Consider the following 21,683-nt stretch of genomic DNA (forward strand, 5'->3'; position numbering starts at 1 on the left):
AATTCGAAAAATCTCGAGTGTTTACATGTGATACTTTAAAAAAGAGGTTGAGCTGTGTCACGGCTAATATGCGGACAAAAAGTAAATAATAGCAGTATGCCCAATGGGTTAGAAAGTCCAACAGAGGAAAGGCTATATGAATCTAATGCAAACAAGAGAGCATCTTTTAGTGTGGTCTGTACAATAGAATACATATGAATGATCGCAAACACTGAAGTCCTACAATGTAGGTCCTTCAATGGATGTAAGACCTATCCATCCCATAATATTCCCCTATGCCCCCATGTTTTGGGCAGTGCTCACGTTAGCCAATCAGATATAGCAGAAAAGCTCCGACGTGCAATATGAACCCGCCCCCTGCTGTCTAAAACTGCGCGTACCGCACGTCCTGATTCAATCGCTGCCAGAGAAGCTTAGGAGTCCGTTATCTCAGCCTCAGAAGAGACGAACCGCTGCGAATAAAGACGTAACAATCGGTTACACTTAGTTCAGCGAAGCGTAATAAAATATTTGCTGTGTATCAAGGCCGAAGAAATCTATTAGCGAAGAAGCAGGCTTTTTGCTGCTGCTTAGTTACTCCTTTGTGTTTTTTGAGATTTAATAATAATAAAAGCAAAAGAAATAATGAAAACTAAATTTATCAACGGGGTTTCTTCATCCCCCTCCATGTCGCTGGGGCTACTGGTTACAGAAAATGCCTTGCATGTCCAGCCCGAAGTCCAGGAAGACTGCAAGGAGCTGGTCCGGCCCGAGCAGCTCGATCCAGACACCCGGCGCAAGGCTTACTCATGGTGCCGAGAGTTTCTGCACGGAGCCTGGAAAGAGCTGAAGGAGGTGGACTTCCACATCACCGTCATAAGGTACAAGGTGTTCTTTAAGCTGGTCATAGACCTATTTTCAATGTACAAGATAAACCTAAAGGAAGATATGAGACTATGTCTGGATAGATTATGCTGAGAGAGAAAAAAGGATGGTGATGATGATGTTTCAATTTAGTGCATTTTGCACGGTTGTAATGATGGCTTTATAGCTAATCAGCCAATAGATCTTAAGTGATGCTAATAGTCTTGAATGTGAATGTCAGAATCCTTGGGGTGGGTTTTAATTCCACATGGTTTGTTTTGTTGTGAGGCCTCCTGCAGCGTTACTTTAGTTTCCTTGGCCCCACCCAGCAAGTGTCCTCAGAGAACCCAGAGGAGCATTTGTTAGTACATGCAGTTCCATAGACAACCAAGGGTCCTACTCTCTCTAGATATTTTACACAGTCGCCTACACATTTCTGAGAATATTTCTGATCTATAGTTATGACGAAGGCAGCCTCTAATATTGTTACTTGTTGAAACTGTGAAGCACGGGTTTTGATGTCAGTTCTCTTAATTTAATCAATACAAATGATCCTTTCCCTGTGTCATAGGGGTGGTCTGAGCAACAAGCTCTTCCTATGCAGTCTCCCAGACTGCATGGGCACTGTTGAAGATGAGCCAAGAAGTGTGTTGCTGCGCCTCTATGGGGCCATCCTGCAGGTGGGATCCACATCAGACATCTTTTGTTTTACTCTAATATTTTTAGATGTTCACTTACCATGAGGTAAAAAGCACAGTGTTTTACATAACGGTTGGATTATTATTTTAATACTTACGTTTGACCAAAACATGTATATATAGTTCATAAATAATGATAGGCTAACTATTTAATATAAATACATAATTATAATATGTATTTATAACGAATATTAAAGTAATACATGTTTATTAAAGGATTTTAAAGTAATACATGTTTTTTACGAGTGTTTGTGTGTGACAACTTTTAATAGAAGAGAGAAGTAAGATGTCCTGTTGAATTATAAAATCTTAAAGATTGATAAAGTTTTAGGAATGAGATCTGCATCAGGGGTTACTGTAGAAGACAATGAACTCATTTACTGAGCCTTAAAACATGCAATTACAACCAAAGCCCCTTTTTTAGTGTGTGTATGTGTGCGTGCGTTTTGGTGTATGTGTGTGCGTGTGTGCGTGCGTGAGTGACACCATCACATTAGTGAAAGGGTTGATGCCGTCTGCCTGTAGTATGTGTGTGTGCGTGTGCGTGTGCGTGTGTGTTAGCCATTGTTGTACATAGTGATGTACCCCCATGGCTGTACCTGCATGTGTTCTTTGCCGTAGGCATCCCAAAGGAGCGTGCCTTGGGCACTCTTGTTCCCAGGTGAACCCACCCATAAACACGGTACAGTATGAGAGATCTGAAATCTCAGCCTAATACAGACCTGTAGTATACACTCATAAATTAGCACCAACGAGAGGCTGAGTCACAGCTGTCTGCCACTTCAGCCCTGTACCTATTCAGCCCAGTTCCTTTCTAATCCACTATTTCTAAGCCTTGGACAAAACCAAGGAAGAAATTTGTACATGCTGCAAACTGATTCAGTTTCGCAAAAAGCAGCTTGATGATAGGATACACATACAGATAAGTGTGCTTTTATCTCAGAGGATGACGTGGCTTCAATTGCATCACATGCTGAGTTCTTTTTGGTTTTTGTTTACAAATGCAAACATTTTCAATATCTGCCCAAACAATCGGCGCAGATCCTGTTTGCTTTCATTGCCATTATATCTGTCCTAAGTCATTAGGTGAACAATTGCACAACATTTTATTACACAAATTATTAAATCAGAGACAATTATTAAACTCAAATAAATAGGCTGGTTGGCAGAATCTGTGCAGCATCTGCATCCTTTAAGTCAATCAATCCTTTATGTGCCTTCTCATTAAGTATTAACCAGGTCAAATAAGCTTTTAGCTTTTATTACTGATGATGTCCTCAGAGGGCACAAGCAGAGTGTTCTTCACCAAGGAAACTCCATCCAAAAAAAAGCCACGTCTCTAATATAGGGGTAATATTATCAAGATGCTTGTAATGATTAAACCAAACAGACCTGTGGTTTCTCAGCACTGGAAAATTTTAGTTACGTTGATTTCATTCAGTGCAATCATGTCATGAAGGCAGTCAGCAATATACTAATAATACAGGACAACTCTGTGTTTATGAGCTCATACTGTACTGTTTCCCTTTAGACATATCCATTTATTCACTTCAACTAAAATTTCAATTAATGGAAAGTTCTTTCCTTCTTTTCTTGCTAGATGTCCTGTAATAAGGGGGAATCCAGACAATCAAGCAAAGAGAATAATTTCCAAGTAAGTAATTCATGGCAGCACTGCTCTGCTCATGTCAGTCTTGTAAGCCAAGTAATCACGCATGGTAAAAGAAAATACTTTTTTTTTTTTTGCATTTGTATTGTATGCATGTTCAACTATTCTGGTATAATAATACACAATTTTGTTTCAAACTAATACAAATTGGAATATAAGGTGCAAAGAATGAAGATGAACTATGAAGCATAACTTAATGGTAATTCTGGTTTAACTAATGGGCAAAAAAAATAATTTGTGTGGAGCTTTTTTCCCCAGTAATTTTAACTGGTACTGACCGTCATTCAAAAACATAATCCTTTGACCTAAAATATCTTCTCAGCGTCATGTGATCTCTTGACCCTTTGAATCACCCGTCTGAGTCACATCTGACGGTCATGTGTTTGAGGTGAGGTCACCCAAACTGAAAGGTGGTCCAGTAGTTTATGTATATAACGTAATAATAAAGTAACTGTGTCAGTGTTTTATCCTTTCCCACTTGCCACAATGCTTTCTGGTCAGGCACAATCCAATTTGGATTAGACTCAAAATCCTGTTAATCCTTAACGTCACAGCGGCGCGAGCCACAGAACTTCAAAACGAGGGTTCCAAGGCTCCCAGAACAAAAATATTGTTCATCAGTTTTGTTATGAAAAGTACTAGGAACTTTGGAAAGACACAACTATATAAAATGTAGGATTTGCACTGGAAGTGAATAGCACGAGCTCACCCTAATTATTTGCCAAATACTGTATAAGAGCAAGTGGATTGTGAACAAAACTGAATGTAACTGCCCTATCGATTTCTGTTCTTCCTTCCTATTTCGGATCAACAGAAACCAACCATTGGCCTTACAGAGCTCACTGTCTCCCTTCTATTTGCTCATTGGCAGTCACGACACAGCAGCAGGAATGAGGTTATGGGATGCAAGAGGCTAACCGTTCAAATAGGCTACCTCTAAGGCCAATGTTGCACTATTGCTCAGATATGGGAGAGGCGCAACATCACCATTGCCTTTATTAACTGTGTCATGACTGCATTTGCCGGATGTCAGTTTCACAGTAGTCCTTTCAAACTGAGCTACAGGAAGCTCATGTTTCCCGTGTAAAATGGAGAACTTTGAAAAGACTGGGGGAGGGGCGTTTTTAAGGGATTGTTTAAATTCTTGCTTGCATAAGGTGGATGGGGGTTGTTGATTATTACCTTTTTACTTGAAGGACATTTGGCTAATGGCTACATATAGTGTGAGCGCCAAGTCAAACACGCCACAGATGCACTGCAGTGTTTGAAATAGGTCAGTGGAAATGGATGAATGAGCGAGGGCTACTAGAGGACAGTGGGGCGTCAACATAGTCAATACGGGGTCATTCTGACAAGAGCTTGATGAAAAGTGACATAATCCATCTATGGCATTCTTCATTCAACATGAAGAAATGAATTATGCATATGTTTTCGTCTATGCAATTGTGCAAAGCAAAGCACCTCCTCATGTTGCTGACATGTGATCCAGAAGACAACACTATTTTACAATCCAACGGTTCATTAATTACAAAGACCTTGACTCAACTTGTCACTGGTTTTAAGTTCATTTGCCGATCAAACTCACGCCACTGTGCGCTCTAGTCTGTTTTTCTTGCTGACTCACTGCAGTGCTGCGGGGGTCTAAGTCTTCTACAGAACACACTGGCAGTAAGTGTCCCCTAGTTCAGTGTTTTTCAACCACCGTGCCGTGGCACACTAGTGTACCGTGAGATATTGTCTGGTGTGCCTTGGGAAATTATCCAATCTCACCCAGTTGTTTTTTTTTTAAACAAATGCATTATTATCCACAAACAATGTACTGTTTTTGAGTGTCTATGCTGTCTAGTTATCGGCAGAGTAACCATATTATACTCTTCCATATCAGGTAGTAAGTGACGGTGTTCCTGGTGAAGACACTTTGATGAGAAAATGTTCTGCTGGTGGTGTGCCTCGTGATTTTCTCAATGAAAAAAATGTGCCTTGGCTCAACAAAGGTTGAAAAACACTGCCCTAGTTTATCTATGTTAGATTTCATATTGTACAGTTGTGCCCATAACTCACATACAAAAGCTTGTGATCAGCATTCGGCAAATAACATGTTACACAACATAGGCAGAGCTCACCTCTAAACCCTGGGAATGGGGCAGATTGTGCTACGTACCCTCTACATATATGTTCAGAGAAATATCACTCATCCAATTTGGTTGAGTCATGTTTTATGCTGCACACAATTTTAAATTATATTCTGGCACTATGACCTCAGTTTTTCTTTGCAGCACCTGTGTGAAGTAGAAATCCATTCTTAGGCACAAACTCGTGCATTTTCACATCTCCAACCTTCTCTGCAGTGTGTGAGTCTATCAGAGCAACATAATCAAGGCTGCTTTCTCTTATCAGCCCTGTGCAGCTGAAGGTCAGCGGAGGCATGGCTTTGAGCTACGTATATGTCTGGAAATGACTCTTAACAGGAGAGGAGTCATATGCAGAGAAGCGCATTAATGTGACATGGAAACCCATCATAGATTACTCAAGTGTATTTATTTGGTGGGGGAAAAAAACTGGGGCTGTAAAGTTACCTGTTATAATCTTCAAACATCAAAAGCACATTTTGATAAGCTTTGGACAAACTGCTAGTCAACATGGTTAGCACTAAACAATATTAACAAGAGTAAATATACAATAGAGTGGCACCAAAAAGGCAATGTCAACAGTAAAAGTCAACTCTCCAAACGCCTATGTATTTATGTGTTAACGTCATCATACACCATTTTGAAGTGTACTTACTATACTTTTGTAAACCACCAATATTGTCTCCTGCCTCATATTGTATTTTGGCAGAGGGAAAAGTAAATGCTGTTTCGTTTAAGGTGCATGGGAGACGATAAGAACCCACTGTACGCATTGTTGCAGGTCCTGAGTGCTACAGTGTCCGTCAACAATAGCACTCCTTAGAATGAAAGCCCTCCTACAGCCCCCATCACCCCACCCCCACCAGAGCTGCAGAGTCTGCGTGACTTCAGTGATAAAGGGGAAAAGACAGGGTTGTCTTCTTGCTTAATCAGCTCCAACAGCGAAACTGCCAACTTTTCTTTCAGCATTTGAAGTACTGCTGTTTATGTTAACTCATCGTATGACTGATTTTCACTGATTAGTCTTTCATCCTGGCCTGTTCAGTACTTAAGCTTTTTCTCAGGCGAGTTGCTGACTAAGTTCACCCTGGTTAGATAAATTGTGTATAATGTCGTAGAGCGGCTCGGGGGCCAAACACAGCCTCAGGCCCATTTTTGGTGGCCCTCAGGCTTCTTGTTGAATTGGCGCATCGTGAGAAGTGGTGCTTTTTAACGACAAGTTTCATAATTCTACACAATTATACCTTAAAAAGTAACATTGACTGTGGGAAAGGGCTGGTTTTATGGTTCCAAGCCTAAATAAAGGGGTTGGGCACGGGTTAACTTTACTAAATGCACACACCACTGACCCGTGGCCCTCCAGACCATATACACTTCAATATGTGGCCCTTTAAAAGGTTTAAGTGTTGATAGTTTTGGTTGATGGAAATATGTTTCCAATAATATTAAAATAAAGGACTAAAAAAACCTTTGTACTAAAATAAATTAATGGGAAATTTCATAAGTCAAATTTTACGCCCAATTATTATTACATCTTTGTTCCAGTTTCTATTTCCTGGCAGCCTTTTAGAGTCTAAAGTGGACCGTGTGACATGAAAACGGTTTAATTATTCATGTAGTTCTCAAAAACCTTTACGGCTTCTTCCTGTTTTTGAATTTCTCACCTTCTGTGTGTTACAGGGGGCTGAGGCCATGGTGCTGGAGAGTGTGATGTTCGCCATTTTAGCGGAGAGAGAGTTAGGACCCAAACTGTACGGGATCTTTCCCCAGGGACGACTGGAGCAGTACATCCCGGTGAGTAATCACTGTTGAGTCTTGAAATTGTGCGTTCCTTTTCAGATAGTCAGGATCTGCAGAGAGAATAAACAATTTATGTGATCAGTATTAATAACTAAATAACTTGTAGACTTTTCGAAATTGACATCGGGATAATCATGCTGAAACCAAGAGGATACACTTAATTTACTTACCCTACGGTGCACTTTCAGTAAAATCAATACTACGTATAAAAGGCTTGATATACACACGTTGTCTGCATGTATTATTTGTTTCCTAAATCGCAAACATTGTTATTTTTCAGAGTCGTAAGCTGGACACTTGTGAACTAAGTGCCCCCAGCATCTCTGCCGAGGTCGCCGAGAAACTGGCTAAGTTTCATGGAATGAGGATGCCATTCAACAAAGAACCAAAGTGGCTGTTCGGAACCATGGGAAAGTAAGCAGAACTTGCCGTATGATACTGTTTGATTTTGTGTCTTTATATCAGTCTGCTTCTGAGCTAATTTTAAGGGATGTTTGATGTTTGCTTTAGTCCATGTCGGTGTTCACTCAGTGATAAAGTCCAATGTTCTGGTCAAGTAAGCTCTGTTCAGACTGACTATGGTTATGCAATGACCATATGTAAACCTTACGTCTACATGAGAATATTGACATTGGTTAACAATTTGAAACAATTAGTATTACATATCCTTTCAGATTTCTCAGATAGCAGTAAGATTTGCATTAACAGTAAAACTACTTTACGATTTCACCTCGGCTCAAAAACGTAGTATAATAAAAAAAACAACTATTGTGTGTTCTTTGCTGATAAACCAGTCTGTGAACTATTGATAAGAATGTTCAGCAATGTTCCTGCTCTGATTTTCAAATCCTTGCACATTTCCACTGGCTGAATCAGAATAACCTAGTTATTGCTTATTCAAATGAGGGTCGGCAAAAGTGAATTTATAATGATAGGTATCTGATCAGATATCGTTTTGGATATTTTTTTACTGTACGCCACAGATGAAACTTGTGAGGCTCAAGTTGTGTAAATTTGATTAAGAACTAGTGAGTTTATATTTTCATGGCACTGAAACAGACCTAGTAATGAAAAACACTGTTACGTAAAGAAAAATGTCTTTCTTCTTTCTTTCAAGCATGCGTTCTTTCAATGACACATCTGTTTTTTTAAATGGTCTCTTCATATAGAGATCCAATATTACATGTGTTTAACAGCAGTGACTGTTCTGTGAGGAATTTGTAAGAGTCTTGTGATTGGGGACCCATTTCCTTCACATGTAGGGCTTACAGGAACACCTGATGATATCATACAGTAGATGTAGAAATAGTAATAAAATGATTCACGGTACCGTACATTATTTACTTGACTCATCAATGCATTTGTGTTACTGTAATTCTCCATTACTAGTGGACTTACTTTAGAGCCTCATGTTCAATTCAGATAGATAAGATAAGATAATAAATGATTACGTAATGTACCCTTGACCAACTTCACACTTTGTTATAGTTCTTTTGAAGTTCTGGCTGTTTCCATTGATTATAGATCTACAGTGTGAACTGTAATGAAGATACACCGATAAGTATTAGATATAGTTTATAGTATTGATGTTTCTTACTTTATCAATGGATAACAACAAAAATGTTGGATCGCAGCATAATCCAATATGTGTAAAACTTATGCCACATCAATATGCGCATTTTAATGAGACTATGATTTTCTGTATTCCGTCTGTCATCAGGTACCTAAACCAAGTGATGAGGCTAAACTTCACCAGGGAATCCCAGCTGCGCCTCTACAATCGCCTGCTGAGCTACGACTTGCCTCATGAGATGGACACTCTCAGGTCGGTCCCTCTCAGTGCTCCCACATTACACAGCACTCTCCAAAAACAACCACCGGGATGGAAAGTTTCCAGCAGCGGTGTTATGTAACTTGTGTTGGTCCCCACATTTCCGTGAGCCATAACATTTTATGAAATGGCAGAGAGAGGGGGGGGGGGGGCGTATTGGCAGAGACTTGTTTTTGAGTTGTAAAAAATGACTGGAATGTTTTATGTGTCCAGGGAGCTGCTGATGTCCACTCCATCTCCTGTCGTCTTCTGCCACAACGACTGTCAAGAAGGTAAAGTCGGGACGGATGCATTTTTTCCAGTCTTTTTTTTCCCGGCTGTTTACCATTTGTTGTCTATCTGTTTTTAGGTAACATCCTGCTGCTGAAAGGTCAGCAGGGCGCCGAACAGAAGCTGATGCTCATTGACTTTGAGTATAGCAGCTACAATTACAGGTACAGCCACAACTAACAGCCTCAAGATCACATCCATGTGCATAGTTCTTTCTTTCTTTACAGTGCATGTGTGCTGTAAATAGCATGTCTTACAGTATATAATGATAAAAAGACTATCATTCCAGTCCAATTCTTATAGTTCAGCATCTTATTTATTTAGGATTTCTTTGTTACTTTATGGAGCCTAAGCGTGTATAGCTGAACCTGCCAGTAAAATATGCAGATTGAAATGTCTTGGTTTGTGTGAGGCAGCAACTTAGACACTCGACAATCATAAATAAATGATAAATGTAGGAAAAGCCTCTATCCTCCATCAGTGTTTCCCTCTGCCTTACACTCCCTGCAGTACCCTCCCCTCAAGGTAATCACTGTGTTATGTAACCAGAGTTTAGCAAACCAATCTTGGGGCTCAGAAAGGAGGGATGACCTCATACCTTGACAGCATTAGTGATGGGGCTAAAAGTGCAGTAGATTTCCAGAGAATGGCCTTGTGTGCGTGCGTTTGGCTGTGTCTGTGTGTGTGAATTCCTGAGTCGCCATGGGAAACACCGTGCTTGTCTCCATGGCCTTGGTGCACACTTCGGGAGACAAAGCTCTCCTGTCTCGCCGCTTTCACAGCGCTCAGTCTCTCTCACCCCAGTCCCCCCAAAACCGAGTAATATAACACGTGTTGCTGGTCCCACCCACACGTGAGGGACAGCATGGACCCCCAGGACACGCCTCCAAACAACGCATACCTTATTATTATTCAGTGCACGTGCGGAGATGTCGCAGCAAAATGGAAACAATGCTGAGCGTGTGTTGGCTGGATGCAATGTATAATCTAAGAATAGTCATAATAATAAAGCCAATCCTAGTTTTACAGCATTTATTTTGTCTTCAATCCTATGATATTTTTGTAGTACAGTCATATTCTTTTCATGTTGCAGCTGTTTTGTTTTGTTTTTTCCATGCGACCAAGCATAAACTTGTGTTTTTGTCTTACAGAGGCTTTGACATTGGTAATCATTTCTGTGAATGGATGTACGACTACAGCTGTGACGAGTATCCGCTCTTCAAAGTGAACAGTCAGGCTTACCCCACCAGAGCCCAGCAGGTAAGAGGTGCTGCGTCTCTTACACCTTAAATGTCAGGAATTGTGTGCTTTAGTGCGTCTTAATACAGTACAGCCAGATAAAATGTTTAGTTTGAGTTCATTTTCCTGATTTGATAGTGTTTTTTTGAGGGGGTTTTTAATTATTATTTTGACTGAAAATTAAAATTGCCTGTTGCTTTGTCAAATGGCATGTAATATTCAAAGCGGTTATTGAATAATTTTCTCATTTCATTTCCTACATTTTGGGGAAACCCTGTACAAAGTGAGAGTTGGAAGCATCAACCCACAGTTTATGTTTATGTTTTTAGATGTATTTCATTGAGAACTACCTGCGAGAGTACGAGCATGAGTTTGACAACCTGGATGAAGAGTCCCAAATGAGGCTGAAGGAGGAAATGTTTGTGGAGGTCAACAGGTGAGTCCCGCATCAAGTTTGTCCCACGGCAATCTCAGAATCAAACAAACAATGACACAGTAGCAAGCCAATAACAATTGTGTCACTTTTTATCCAAAGGTTCTCCCTGGCCTCACACTTCTTCTGGGCTTTATGGTCTATAATACAGGCCCGGCTTTCCACCATCAAGTTTGGATATCTAGTAAGTATACTGTGAGAAGTTCAAAGTCAAATTGGGGTTTACTCGGGATAAATATTTGCTGTCTGTGGGTCGTGAGGACAGGGCACCCTGCCTTGTCACTTGAAGCATTCGTGGGCAATGCTTTCTTCACTTGCCAATCTTTTGACATGAACACAGTTAAAATATCCTTCTACAACTGGGATTAGTTTGTAAAATACTGAAAGCAGTTGAAGGGAACCTGTCTATACAATGTTTGTTGTAAAATCGGTTTTCATAAGAGTCTTTCATTTTTGTGTTGCAGGAATATGCCCAGGCCAGGTTTGAAGCCTACTTCCAGCAGAAGAAGTTGTTGGGTGTGTAGAAAGTCACATGGTGCGGTGGATTACAACTAAAAGGCAGTGGAGAATAGCTTTAATTACACTCCCTGCCAACAGAGGCTTAGGCTGTGTTTGGTATTGACCAAAGCCTAGTCTTTTTGTAGCTTCAGGCTCGCTATCCATTATAGCTCAAAGTTAACATTATGTAACTCGTTGAAAGCCAAAAGGGAGTGATACCATCTTTATACTAACAGCTATGGATATATGAGGATTTGCTTCTGTCTTGATAAGACAATACTAATACAGGGGCTGCACTTGAGCTGGACCAAGGCTACAAATAATTGGAAACGTAAACATTGCATCAATGTAGGCTTATACATAGATCATTCCCTTATCAAAGCGCTACATGGGAATGACCCAAAATAAGAACTGCTAACTGACACAGCCAGTTGCTATCTATGTATATTTTATAGAAATTGTGCCAGTATTCTGGCCCTAAAACTGTTACTTAGGGGCTGAGTGAATTTTGGGACTTGATTGTGACATGTTGCACTGGCTCATACATAGTGTTTATTGTCTCTGTTAAATGGATGTTTATTATTTTGTAAGAAAGTATTCCTTTGTCATAAATTCCATTTGCCTATCTGTGTTTAAATCAGTAGGAACCAAAATAGCACGCACCAAATTTTTATTTAAAATGGTGCTGCTTGTTGCTCCCTACACAAATGTTTACACACAGTCTGTTTTCTAACTCCATTAATGTGAATCACTTGACACCTACATTCTGTGTCTGAGCCAAAACATTCCACTTGTGTCTGCTTCATGACTCGGACGCAGCTGCTTTATACAGATGTATGAACTGTAATGGGCTGGAGTGGGAACATTTCATTTACACTGACTTTGTGGAAGCTGATTATAAGACTGAGTCTGACATGGTCTTGTGCCTCCTGCCAGTGTGCCTCAACACTAGCCTAGACAGACAATAGGTTTCTGTTGGTGATACCTTGATATAAGCTGAATTTTCAGTTATTCTGTTTGTGATGGTTGAAACTTACTTTTAACAGGCAGGGCGCAACAACGCTATTTTTCATGTGGTTAATTATTTTCACAGTACACTGAGATTTAAATCACATAGATGTTCACGCAGTCCATAAGCTATTTCTGGCCTCTCTGCATGGTCGGCTCTGTTTTCTCTGACCTGAGGGATCTTAGGTCACTTGAGAAAAACATGAAGGGCCACAAACTGTTTATAACTCAACCATAATGACTAACACAATGCTATGACACTTATCTGTTGTTGGGAATATCCACAACTGAATGTCTCTTGAGGCACTTTAAAAATATCGACTTTAGGTGTAAACCCACTGTTTGCATGTGGGACTGTTGGACATGTTTTTTTTACAATGTATTTTTTGTTTATTAATAACAATGTGATTAATGTATATGGAGGGGAAGTGGAGGATGTGGATTTCTGAATGAATGTTGGGGTCTTTGGTACATCTCAGTATTTCTCTCTATTAAGGCCAAATAGCAGTGACATGAGAATATCATCAATGTCAGCAAGTCTGTTTGATTTGAACTTTATGTAACTTCAAAAGAATTAATCAATCATTGTTATATGTATGTTTATCTGGCTGCTGTACATTCCACACCTGTTCATTCACCTTTTAAATATTCTATTGGTCTCGTCATTATGTGCATTTAACAGTTTATTTTACAGATGTAATTCAACAAACTCCACTCGTTACATTTTCCCCCTGCAAGAAAAAAAAATGTAAAGATCAGTCACATAGGACTCATAATACACTTTGATGTGAACCTCAGTGCTAATCTATGCAGTCATATGCACATGCAGTATGTACTAGGGTTTGTAAAAGAGAAATGGTTTTGGGTGCCTATGTGTTTATGTAAAACTCTGTAAAGCTTTGCATCAATAAAAAATATCAACAAAAATGTGGTCTCATATTGTAATTTCACCTCTTGAGTATACATGAATCATACTGAATTCATACATTTCTGACATACAAGCTGTTCTGCCATGATCAAAAATAGTAATGAATATCCCCAAGGTTTCTCTTTTCTTCTACTGATTTTATGAGTTTTTCCCTGCCACATTGGAGGGTCTGTGCTGCTAACTTAGACATTACATTTGCCTGCATGCTTACACTGGTTATTTGTTTTAATTTGTTGCAGCCCAATGAGAAAAGATAAGTTATGTTGGTCATATCATGTCCATTAAAATGGATACTCACCTTGTCTGTGAGCCTCGTAAATGGAGACCCACTGTTTTCATCTACTGCACATTGTTTTCTGTAATGGCCACACCTGGCACCGTTTAGAGAAATACATGAGTATGACTGATTCAACCTTGGCTTTAGTTTCATGGAGGGGTTAAGGAGAAGCACCAATCACACAAGGTCTTCAGAAATCAGAGCAGTTACCGCTGACTTAATCGAAGCGTTGATGCTGACCAACAGCATTCTTCGAATGTTAAGGGTTCCTTTGATGTGACCTTTGACCATCACTAAAGAAGGACTGATTCCTTCACGGTGGGAAACAGACCTATTATCAACACATCAATGGGCGAGCTGGTGGCACTCGTGGCCAATCTCTTGAAGGCTATGCCTCATGAGCCGGCCATTCAGTTCACAATATTATACACAACCATTCAGCATCAGGTTCAATAAAAGAACAAATATGTTACAGTACTGGTATAGCCTTTAGTGAAGAAACTGACTGATACAAAAAGAAACAAAAACACATAGAGGCCCCAGAGACCGGACCACATTGACTCTGCTGGCTTTAAGCTGAATAGGTTTGTTATGCTGCTATAGGATAATACAGTCAGATTTATAAGCATGTCCTGTGGTCACCAGTTGCTCCTGCGTGACAGGTTGCTCTTTATTCACTGTTTGAGGCTTGGGTCCAATGCAGACAAAAACAATTGGGGACAAGACAGTCCATCAAAATGTGTCTTTACGTGTTGAAAATTCAAAATAGTGCCATTGTAAACTGGCAATTAAACATTTTGTGGAAAAGCTGCTGACAGCCCAGGAGTCTAAATAAACGTTTTCATCTAAAGAGGATCAAATTCCTCACTGCTGTAACCAAATGTTTTGCGTTGTTGTGGACGAGCCGGGATAAGGGCACAATGAAAGTCAGCTGAAGAATGCTGCAGTGAGCCATGAGTCCAGAGCAGGGCTGACGTGTGAGTGGCAGTTTATTTAGAGCAGAGGTGGACAAGCTAAGGCCCGGGGGCCAAATGCGGCCCATCGAGCCTTTCAATCCGGCCCGCAAAAACATAATCAAGCCCGACATGCACTGGCTTTAAAGGGTGAAAGCCACAACTGTTTCTCTGACATAAAGAAAGATAACACGTAACTGCCACTAATTTGCTGCTTTGTGTTAACTTGATTGCAATCTTTCTGAGAACAACTTAATTGACTCTGTGCATAACTTCCAATCAAAACAACGGGGACTTCCTGTTTCGATCCAGCACACCAAAATAAAAGCACCATCTTATTCAGTAGTTCATTCAGTTCATTAGTTCAACTTTCTTTCTGCCTGACTGTTAACAAACAAAAGTTTTTAATGATATTCTTGTAATGTGGCAAGTACCTGCAAATCAATGAGACGAGCTGTGTGCTTTTATTTGGGCGTGCTGGATCGAAATAGGAAGTAACTTCTGCTATGATTTAAAGTTATGCACAGAGTCAATTATTTTAAAGATTTTTATTTGCGACTGGTCCAGCCCTTGTGACGAGTTCAAAAACCCAATGTGGCCCTGGCATCAAAAGGTTTGCCCATACCTGATTTAGAGGGTTTAAAGTGTAATTTATTTGAGCAAAACTGTCACTGCTTCTGTGTTGATGACCAGACATTTGGAAGTCTAAGTGACTGAAAACCAGGGTTTAACATGGGTTTAACTCAAGATTATTCAACTCAGACTGACAAAGTTGCAAACTGTAGGGAAACACTGAACCTGCTTGATGCAATCACTGCAGTAAACAGACAATGTGTCCGTTAGCTGGTTTGAGTCACAGAACAGTAAAGATCTACAATGGGGTCAGGGTCAGTGACTCGTGGCAGTATAAAGTGGGTTAACAGAGCTCTGCCACTATCTGTAGTAGTAGTAAAAATACTTTCCCAATGATGTGTTAACTCAGAAGTGGAAAGATCCTGCCAAGGAGTGTTTGTAGGAACATAGTAATGTTATAAGTGTGAAAGACTTTCAGTGCTTTTTTTAAATGATGAGTTCTACTGAATAAAAAATTAAGATAGTTTCATTTCTTTTCATGTATGTTAGTGATTATTTATTTAAGTTTAAGGTCCTTTAGTGTATTGTAAACTCATACATTTGTGGGGAAAATGGACCACAACCAACATTTTAATTTAGTGGCTTCCCCTTTCATTGTTTGCAATAAATACAAATCTTGTATAGGGCCTTTAAGGTGCTTTATTATCATTATACAACTGTACAGTGATATTAAGATTATTGAGCAAAGTCTGTGTATTCATTTCCCCCCTGCTTTTCTTTGCTGGGTTAAACTGATTTATTGTCATACAGTGGACAGGTAGATTAAAAGATTGGCATATTTTGACGTTCCTCGTGCCTCTCCAGCACTACAACACCAGACGAGACAGGAATGCATAGAGCAGAGGAATTTTAATGGACAGACAAAAGGGAAGGGTTGGACCGAGCGGGGCTGGGCTTGTTTACATCCAACTGACCACCTGCTGCAGGGCGTTGGATAAATAAGAGCCAGGATCCCACACTGAGATGACTGGGCTGAAACAACACTGGACACTCTGAAGCAAAAGAAAATTCATCAGATGTGCATCAGTGCTAAAATATGAGCAGAGGGCCTAGTTAATACTGTATACGTACGTTTAGTGTGTTATAGCACCAAGTCATGAATAGATCATATCAATCTACGGTATTATAGGAATTTGATTGTCTCTCTTCACACTTTACAATCACTCATCATTGATATGGATCTATCACTAATATGAGTATAGTTGTTGACTGTATCATGCCATTGAAGACACTTTGCCCGTCAGGTTATAAAAGAAGTGCATAAATATTTTTGTAGTTTCTGCAACGTCCAAAAAAAGGCAGGACTAGAGCGCCATCTGGTGGCAATAAGAATACCTACAGAGGACAATTTTGCATAATAATAATAATAATCATCATCATCATCATCATCATCATCATCATCATAATAATAATGATAATAATAATAATACATTAGCCTTATATAGCGCTTTCCAGATGCTCAAAGTCACTTTACAGTTCTGTACATTATTCACTCCATGTTAAGATACGTAAGTAAAGTAAATGTGGACTGATGTGTTGTGTGCTATGGAGATGTGCAGTTGTTGTAAGCGTTGAGTGCGTGTGCAGCCATGGAGTAGCTCTGTCTGTTTCCATGTCTGTTTACCAATCCACATAAACCATGGTAGTCTGTCCATAATGTCTTATTTGACAAGATGCATCTAATCTGGATTTAATCAATTCAAATCACTTACACCACATTATCCGGCATGACCCTGGGCTATCAAGTTACACATTACAGCGGTGTTAATAAATATAAGCTAAATAAATAGGCCACAAATTTGCCAGAGAATATTGCAGAGAATACACAGGCAAATGTCCTTGATTAATATCAAAACAAACACTTTAATTTGTTGTATTTAATCTTCAATTGTATTGTAAAGGCTACATTGCACACACATTTCACAGATATAAAAGCAGCAGGCCGATCATTCCCACTCAGGATGGATATAGTTTGCCAGTAGAAACCTATACAAACTATCTTCATTCTCAGACTGATATCATTCTGGAAAGAGAGCTCTTTTTCCCTAACACTGTATTTATTCCAGAGTTTTACGGAGAAACTCAACGAGAAGATGATGTGGAAAACCAAAGTCCATCTGGATAACCACATAGTTCTGATGACAAAAAACAAAAGGATTATTTTCTGTCATTGCCTGTCTTCAACATTACAAAACAATGCACTTTTAACAACATTTTCACATAGGTTTACAAAAATTAAAGGGCTCATGTTTTGTTTTCTTGTAAGCCACTTACGTCTCGAGGAATGACCTCTGGATTGTAGATGTCAAACAGATTGACCCCTTGCTTGTCCAGCAGACGAGTGATCTCTGTCTCAAGAACTGGATCACAGCACAGAAATAGAGATCATGAATCAATCATGAATTAGCCTACGCATAAAGGTTAGTGTTAAATATCTTACCTGCAATGACCCTGGGCACACCTATTTTCTCTACTGCATTTGTTAGAGGTGTCTCCAGCTTCTCGTACTCTAGTATCTAACAAGTCACACCAGAAAATAAAACTGTAAAACTCAACAAATATAATTACCTAAATATGGGTGAATAATATATTATACCGTTGTAAATGTGTCTACTACCTCACCTCCAGTTAGATGGGTAAATATCCTAAAGAGGAAGGACATATTAGACCTATGAAATGTATCATGCAAATGTCTCCAAACTTACTCTATGAGTTTACCGAGCAAGATGAGTTTCTTGTTGGCATAAGAGGCCCAAATCTCCATAGCCACATTCTAAGGGAAAAACACAGTATAGTATTATATTGATCAGGCAAAAAGTTATGTATCTCATGTTTTGGACAAAAAACTTGCCACTAAATGTCAAAGAAAAGTTACTGGTGCCAATACAGTAAGTTACAGTAATTCAAGTAAGGGGGAAAAATAATAAGTCCTTTGCATAAAAGTCATGAATATAATACATTAATCTACTTGTGGCAACTTTTAAGTGTATGCTGCTGGGTCGCCGAACCGTTTTCTGTGGTTTCTACTCCTGGGAAGACTTCTTTCAAGTCAGTTGACATTGAGAGAGTTGAGTTGTTGTGGTCATAATTTCAGCTTTTTAGGTTGATCCAGTTTTTGTTAAGTGTTTCAGATTAGATTACATTTTCTTATTTTGACCGGTTTGTCTTTCTTTGGTGATGGTGGGTCTCTATGCTCCTGCAGTTAAGAACCACCGTGATAAAGAAACTATAAAATGCCAAAGGGTGCTCTATTGTAGCAGTAGAAAACCGTAGTATCTGACCGTGTCGAAGGAGATGAGTGGTGTGGGTGACCCTCCACAGTGGAGCTGCCCTGAGACTCCTGCCCACACAGTTGTCCCAAAGTCACGGGACGTGTTCAGGTACGGATTAGTCTTGCTCCACACTCTGAGCTCCGGAGAACTGGACTCCATAATGCACTGGGCACACAAGGACACTTAACACATTACTATTCTGATGTATGGTTGCCATGCAGCCTAAAGTCTAGTGGCCAAGGCTGAAGGCAACATGGGTTTTTTGAGTCTCGACTAAGAGTAGCAGCAAATAATAGTATCCGTGTGGTTGTTGGACAGTGACTGTATTTGTGATTGTGCCTCATGTTACCTTCTGAATAAACTCTGGAAGGGCATCAGGGGGATTGGTGTTAAAAAGTTCCTGAAAAACATAAAAACATGTATTATTTCAGTGTTTGATCTCACATTAGACAATACAATTGTCTAACTGGCGCTGTTACAGTGAGCTCTGTCCCAGAGATGTTGAGTTGGAAGCGTCCGTCTTGATGTGCAGCGTTTAAGACCGAATTCATCAACTGATCTGAAATGAACAACACAAAAGGTTTGAGATAGAGTGAGGGTCACAATGTATTAATATATTACTCCGTGAAGTGATAATAAGTGCAGTGAATGCCTCAATTTTGTAGAGGGCATAGTCTCCATTTCTAGTGACCACACTTCCAAGTTGTTCGTCCAGAGCCATTTACCTGACAACCAGAAGTAGAGCATTTTGTGCTCTGTCAGCTGAGCAGGGTTAAAAATAGACTCGTCGATGACAGTGGTGGTGTTCCTGTATTTGGTAAAACCCTAAAAGAAAACAAAGTGTGAAATGCAAATGGCCGGTATAAAGACAAACATAACATGAGCAGCTCTGTTGGACCTTGTGGTATGATTCAATGTAGTTTGCGGTGATGACTGGAGGCCCCGTGACACCAATGTTAACGCTGATGTCTCCATCACTCAGGAAGTTCTCTGCAAACACCGAACACAATAAGCAACATTGACAGTCCAAACAATATGGGGCCTGACACTGACCTGCAGTTTGTTGGATAAAGTCTGCCAGGATGTTTGCCACTTTGTTGATCTCCTGACAAATCTGTACCAAAGGCATAACAGATTAATACAGGGCAATTATTAGAATTGTGCCATAGACAACAGATCAAATATGTTATTTATGTAAAATGCTGTTAACATGTTCTGAACTAACACAAATATTAAACTCGTATGGCTGGTGGTTCATATTTAAAACAGTACAGTTTCATGTTGCATCACCTGTCCTCTGATGGCTAATTTGACAGTGAAGGTGATGAAGTTTGTGAAGAGCTTTTTGATCCAGTTAGGTCTATAAAAACATGAACATTTATTATGAAATAATTATTCATTTATGATGAGGAACTTTTGCAAACAGCTCTGTATTTGACCTACTCTCGGTCTCCCTGCAGCAGCAGATCCAGTTTATGGAATTTCAGGGAACAGTCAGATGTGTCAGCGGCAACTTTACCATTACCACAGTCTGTACAGAAAGAAGAGGCATTTAGGAAAGCAAAAGTACTTTTAATTACAACAAGAATGTACTCAAGTTCATTCAATATTAAATTGTCTCAGAGCATGAACAAAATCTGGTACTTACAAAGTTTTGGATTAATTCCAAGGTCAATCTGAGAATCAATTTCAAAGTCCACAGAATTTCCAAAATTGACGCTAGAAAAAAAACATAATGTCAGTAAAAAGTGAAATTATAAAAAGTATTGAAGATATGTTTTCCACCAGGATTTAACTCACAGCCAGCTGCCGTATCCATACTTGATGGTACCTTTGAACACTGCAGACACATTACTGATGTTCAACGAGATGCCCTCGCCGGGGCGCAGCTCAAAGGCACTCTGCCCAATGGTCAGGTTGTAGATTTCTAAACTAAAAAGTAAATAATGCACTTATTTTGTAATTGATCCTGTGTGTTTACATGTGTGTCCTCACTTGTCCAGCCCGTAGAGAAGCTTGCTCCCAAACAGCAGGCTCTTCTCTCCCTTCATACAGGGGTACTTGGCATGTTGGAAGGCAGCCTCTATCACTTTAGTGGTTTTCTCATTCACTGAAACAAAGCACAGGAAATATAGCTCACTGTGGAACTGTGAGAGTAAAATGTAATAAAACATCCATGCACCTAACCGGCCTTATAACATCCTGTAGTTAGTCTGTTGGGTTAGCTGGCAGAGTGCCCAATGTTAATAATCTATAATGTGGTTAGATAAGTGCAGGTACAGTTTAAAGAACACTGAGAGCCCTGGGAGTGCAGAGCTTTACCAACGCACTGACCAATGATTGGGAAGACCTTGAACCAGGTTCCCTGACATTTCACAATAAAATGACTGACTTTTCACGTTAATCCCCCAGGAGGGGGCGCACTATCCAAACCACGTCTTTAATCCGGTTTTTATTATGATTAACTGATTCAAAATGTTACATGGATGTAATTGTTTTGCAAAGTAACATCTCTTCCATTTGATTGGATCAAATATTGGATCTTGTGGTTCCACATTATTGTCAGACCTAAACTGTGGTGACACCATTCAAACGTCCTCCATATACTACTGGGACATCTTAAAACACGAGAAACTCTACTGTCACATTAAATATAGTTGCCCGACCAATAAGAGAAACACAACAGAGACTTACAGACCACAGCAGCTGGGTAGGTGAGGCGGCAAGCTGCCCCCGTGAATCTGTAGGCTTGAGCGGGATCCTCCATACAATCCTGGGACATCCCACCAGTGCACCACACCAACACCACCAGTACAAATGTCCACCACCACGGCATTCTTTTACCTTGGTTTTCCTAATAATTCCTTCAGAAAAACACCAGAGCATCAGCCTTTTCTCTGGCTACAGAAAGCTTCAGCCAAGTGGAGAGCAGAGATTTGATGAACAGAACAAACAAGCAGGAGGCACATCTCCAAAGATAAACTGGACAAAGTGCAACTAAAAAAAAAGAAACAAACAAATGTCATGTATACAGGAAATAAGATAAGCAAATGAATTACAAATAGACAGAATTGGCTTCTTTATTAATATCACTGCTTAATATATTGCTACTGGCTATATCAAAGAAGCATACATTCATCCAATTAGTAAAGCAAAAAAGAAAAGAAAAGAAAAACAATGCAAAAACAAATTCAGAATCTAT

At 39.7% G+C, this 21,683-nt stretch overlaps 2 protein-coding genes across 2 annotated transcripts; one reads left to right on the top strand and one right to left on the bottom strand.

Moving 5' to 3' along the window:
• Positions 1-378: 378 nt before the first annotated feature.
• Positions 379-12,409, top strand: chka (choline kinase alpha). The gene is made up of 12 exons (XM_079567778.1): positions 379-860; positions 1,415-1,523; positions 3,142-3,195; positions 7,020-7,133; positions 7,420-7,553; positions 8,860-8,964; positions 9,184-9,242; positions 9,320-9,404; positions 10,392-10,500; positions 10,809-10,915; positions 11,015-11,096; positions 11,377-12,409. Exons 1-12 carry the CDS (start codon positions 625-627, stop codon positions 11,434-11,436), a joined length of 1,254 nt encoding a protein of 417 aa, XP_079423904.1. The 5' UTR covers positions 379-624; the 3' UTR covers positions 11,437-12,409.
• Positions 12,410-17,085: 4,676 nt separating this feature from the next.
• On the bottom strand, positions 17,086-21,372 carry cetp (cholesteryl ester transfer protein, plasma). Its single transcript, XM_079567714.1, has 17 exons — positions 21,176-21,372; positions 20,477-20,591; positions 20,282-20,413; positions 20,130-20,200; positions 19,925-20,012; positions 19,772-19,841; positions 19,535-19,595; positions 19,380-19,471; positions 19,207-19,306; positions 18,961-19,040; positions 18,831-18,881; positions 18,491-18,646; positions 17,915-17,982; positions 17,806-17,854; positions 17,650-17,725; positions 17,484-17,569; positions 17,086-17,344 (listed from the first exon to the last, which is right to left on the bottom strand). Exons 1-17 carry the CDS (start codon positions 21,315-21,317, stop codon positions 17,267-17,269), a joined length of 1,515 nt encoding a protein of 504 aa, XP_079423840.1. The 5' UTR covers positions 21,318-21,372; the 3' UTR covers positions 17,086-17,266.
• Positions 21,373-21,683: the final 311 nt, after the last annotated feature.

This window comes from Gobius niger (assembly GCF_951799975.1).
Source record: "Gobius niger genome assembly, chromosome: 12".
Classification (NCBI taxonomy): domain Eukaryota; kingdom Metazoa; phylum Chordata; class Actinopteri; order Gobiiformes; family Gobiidae; genus Gobius; species Gobius niger.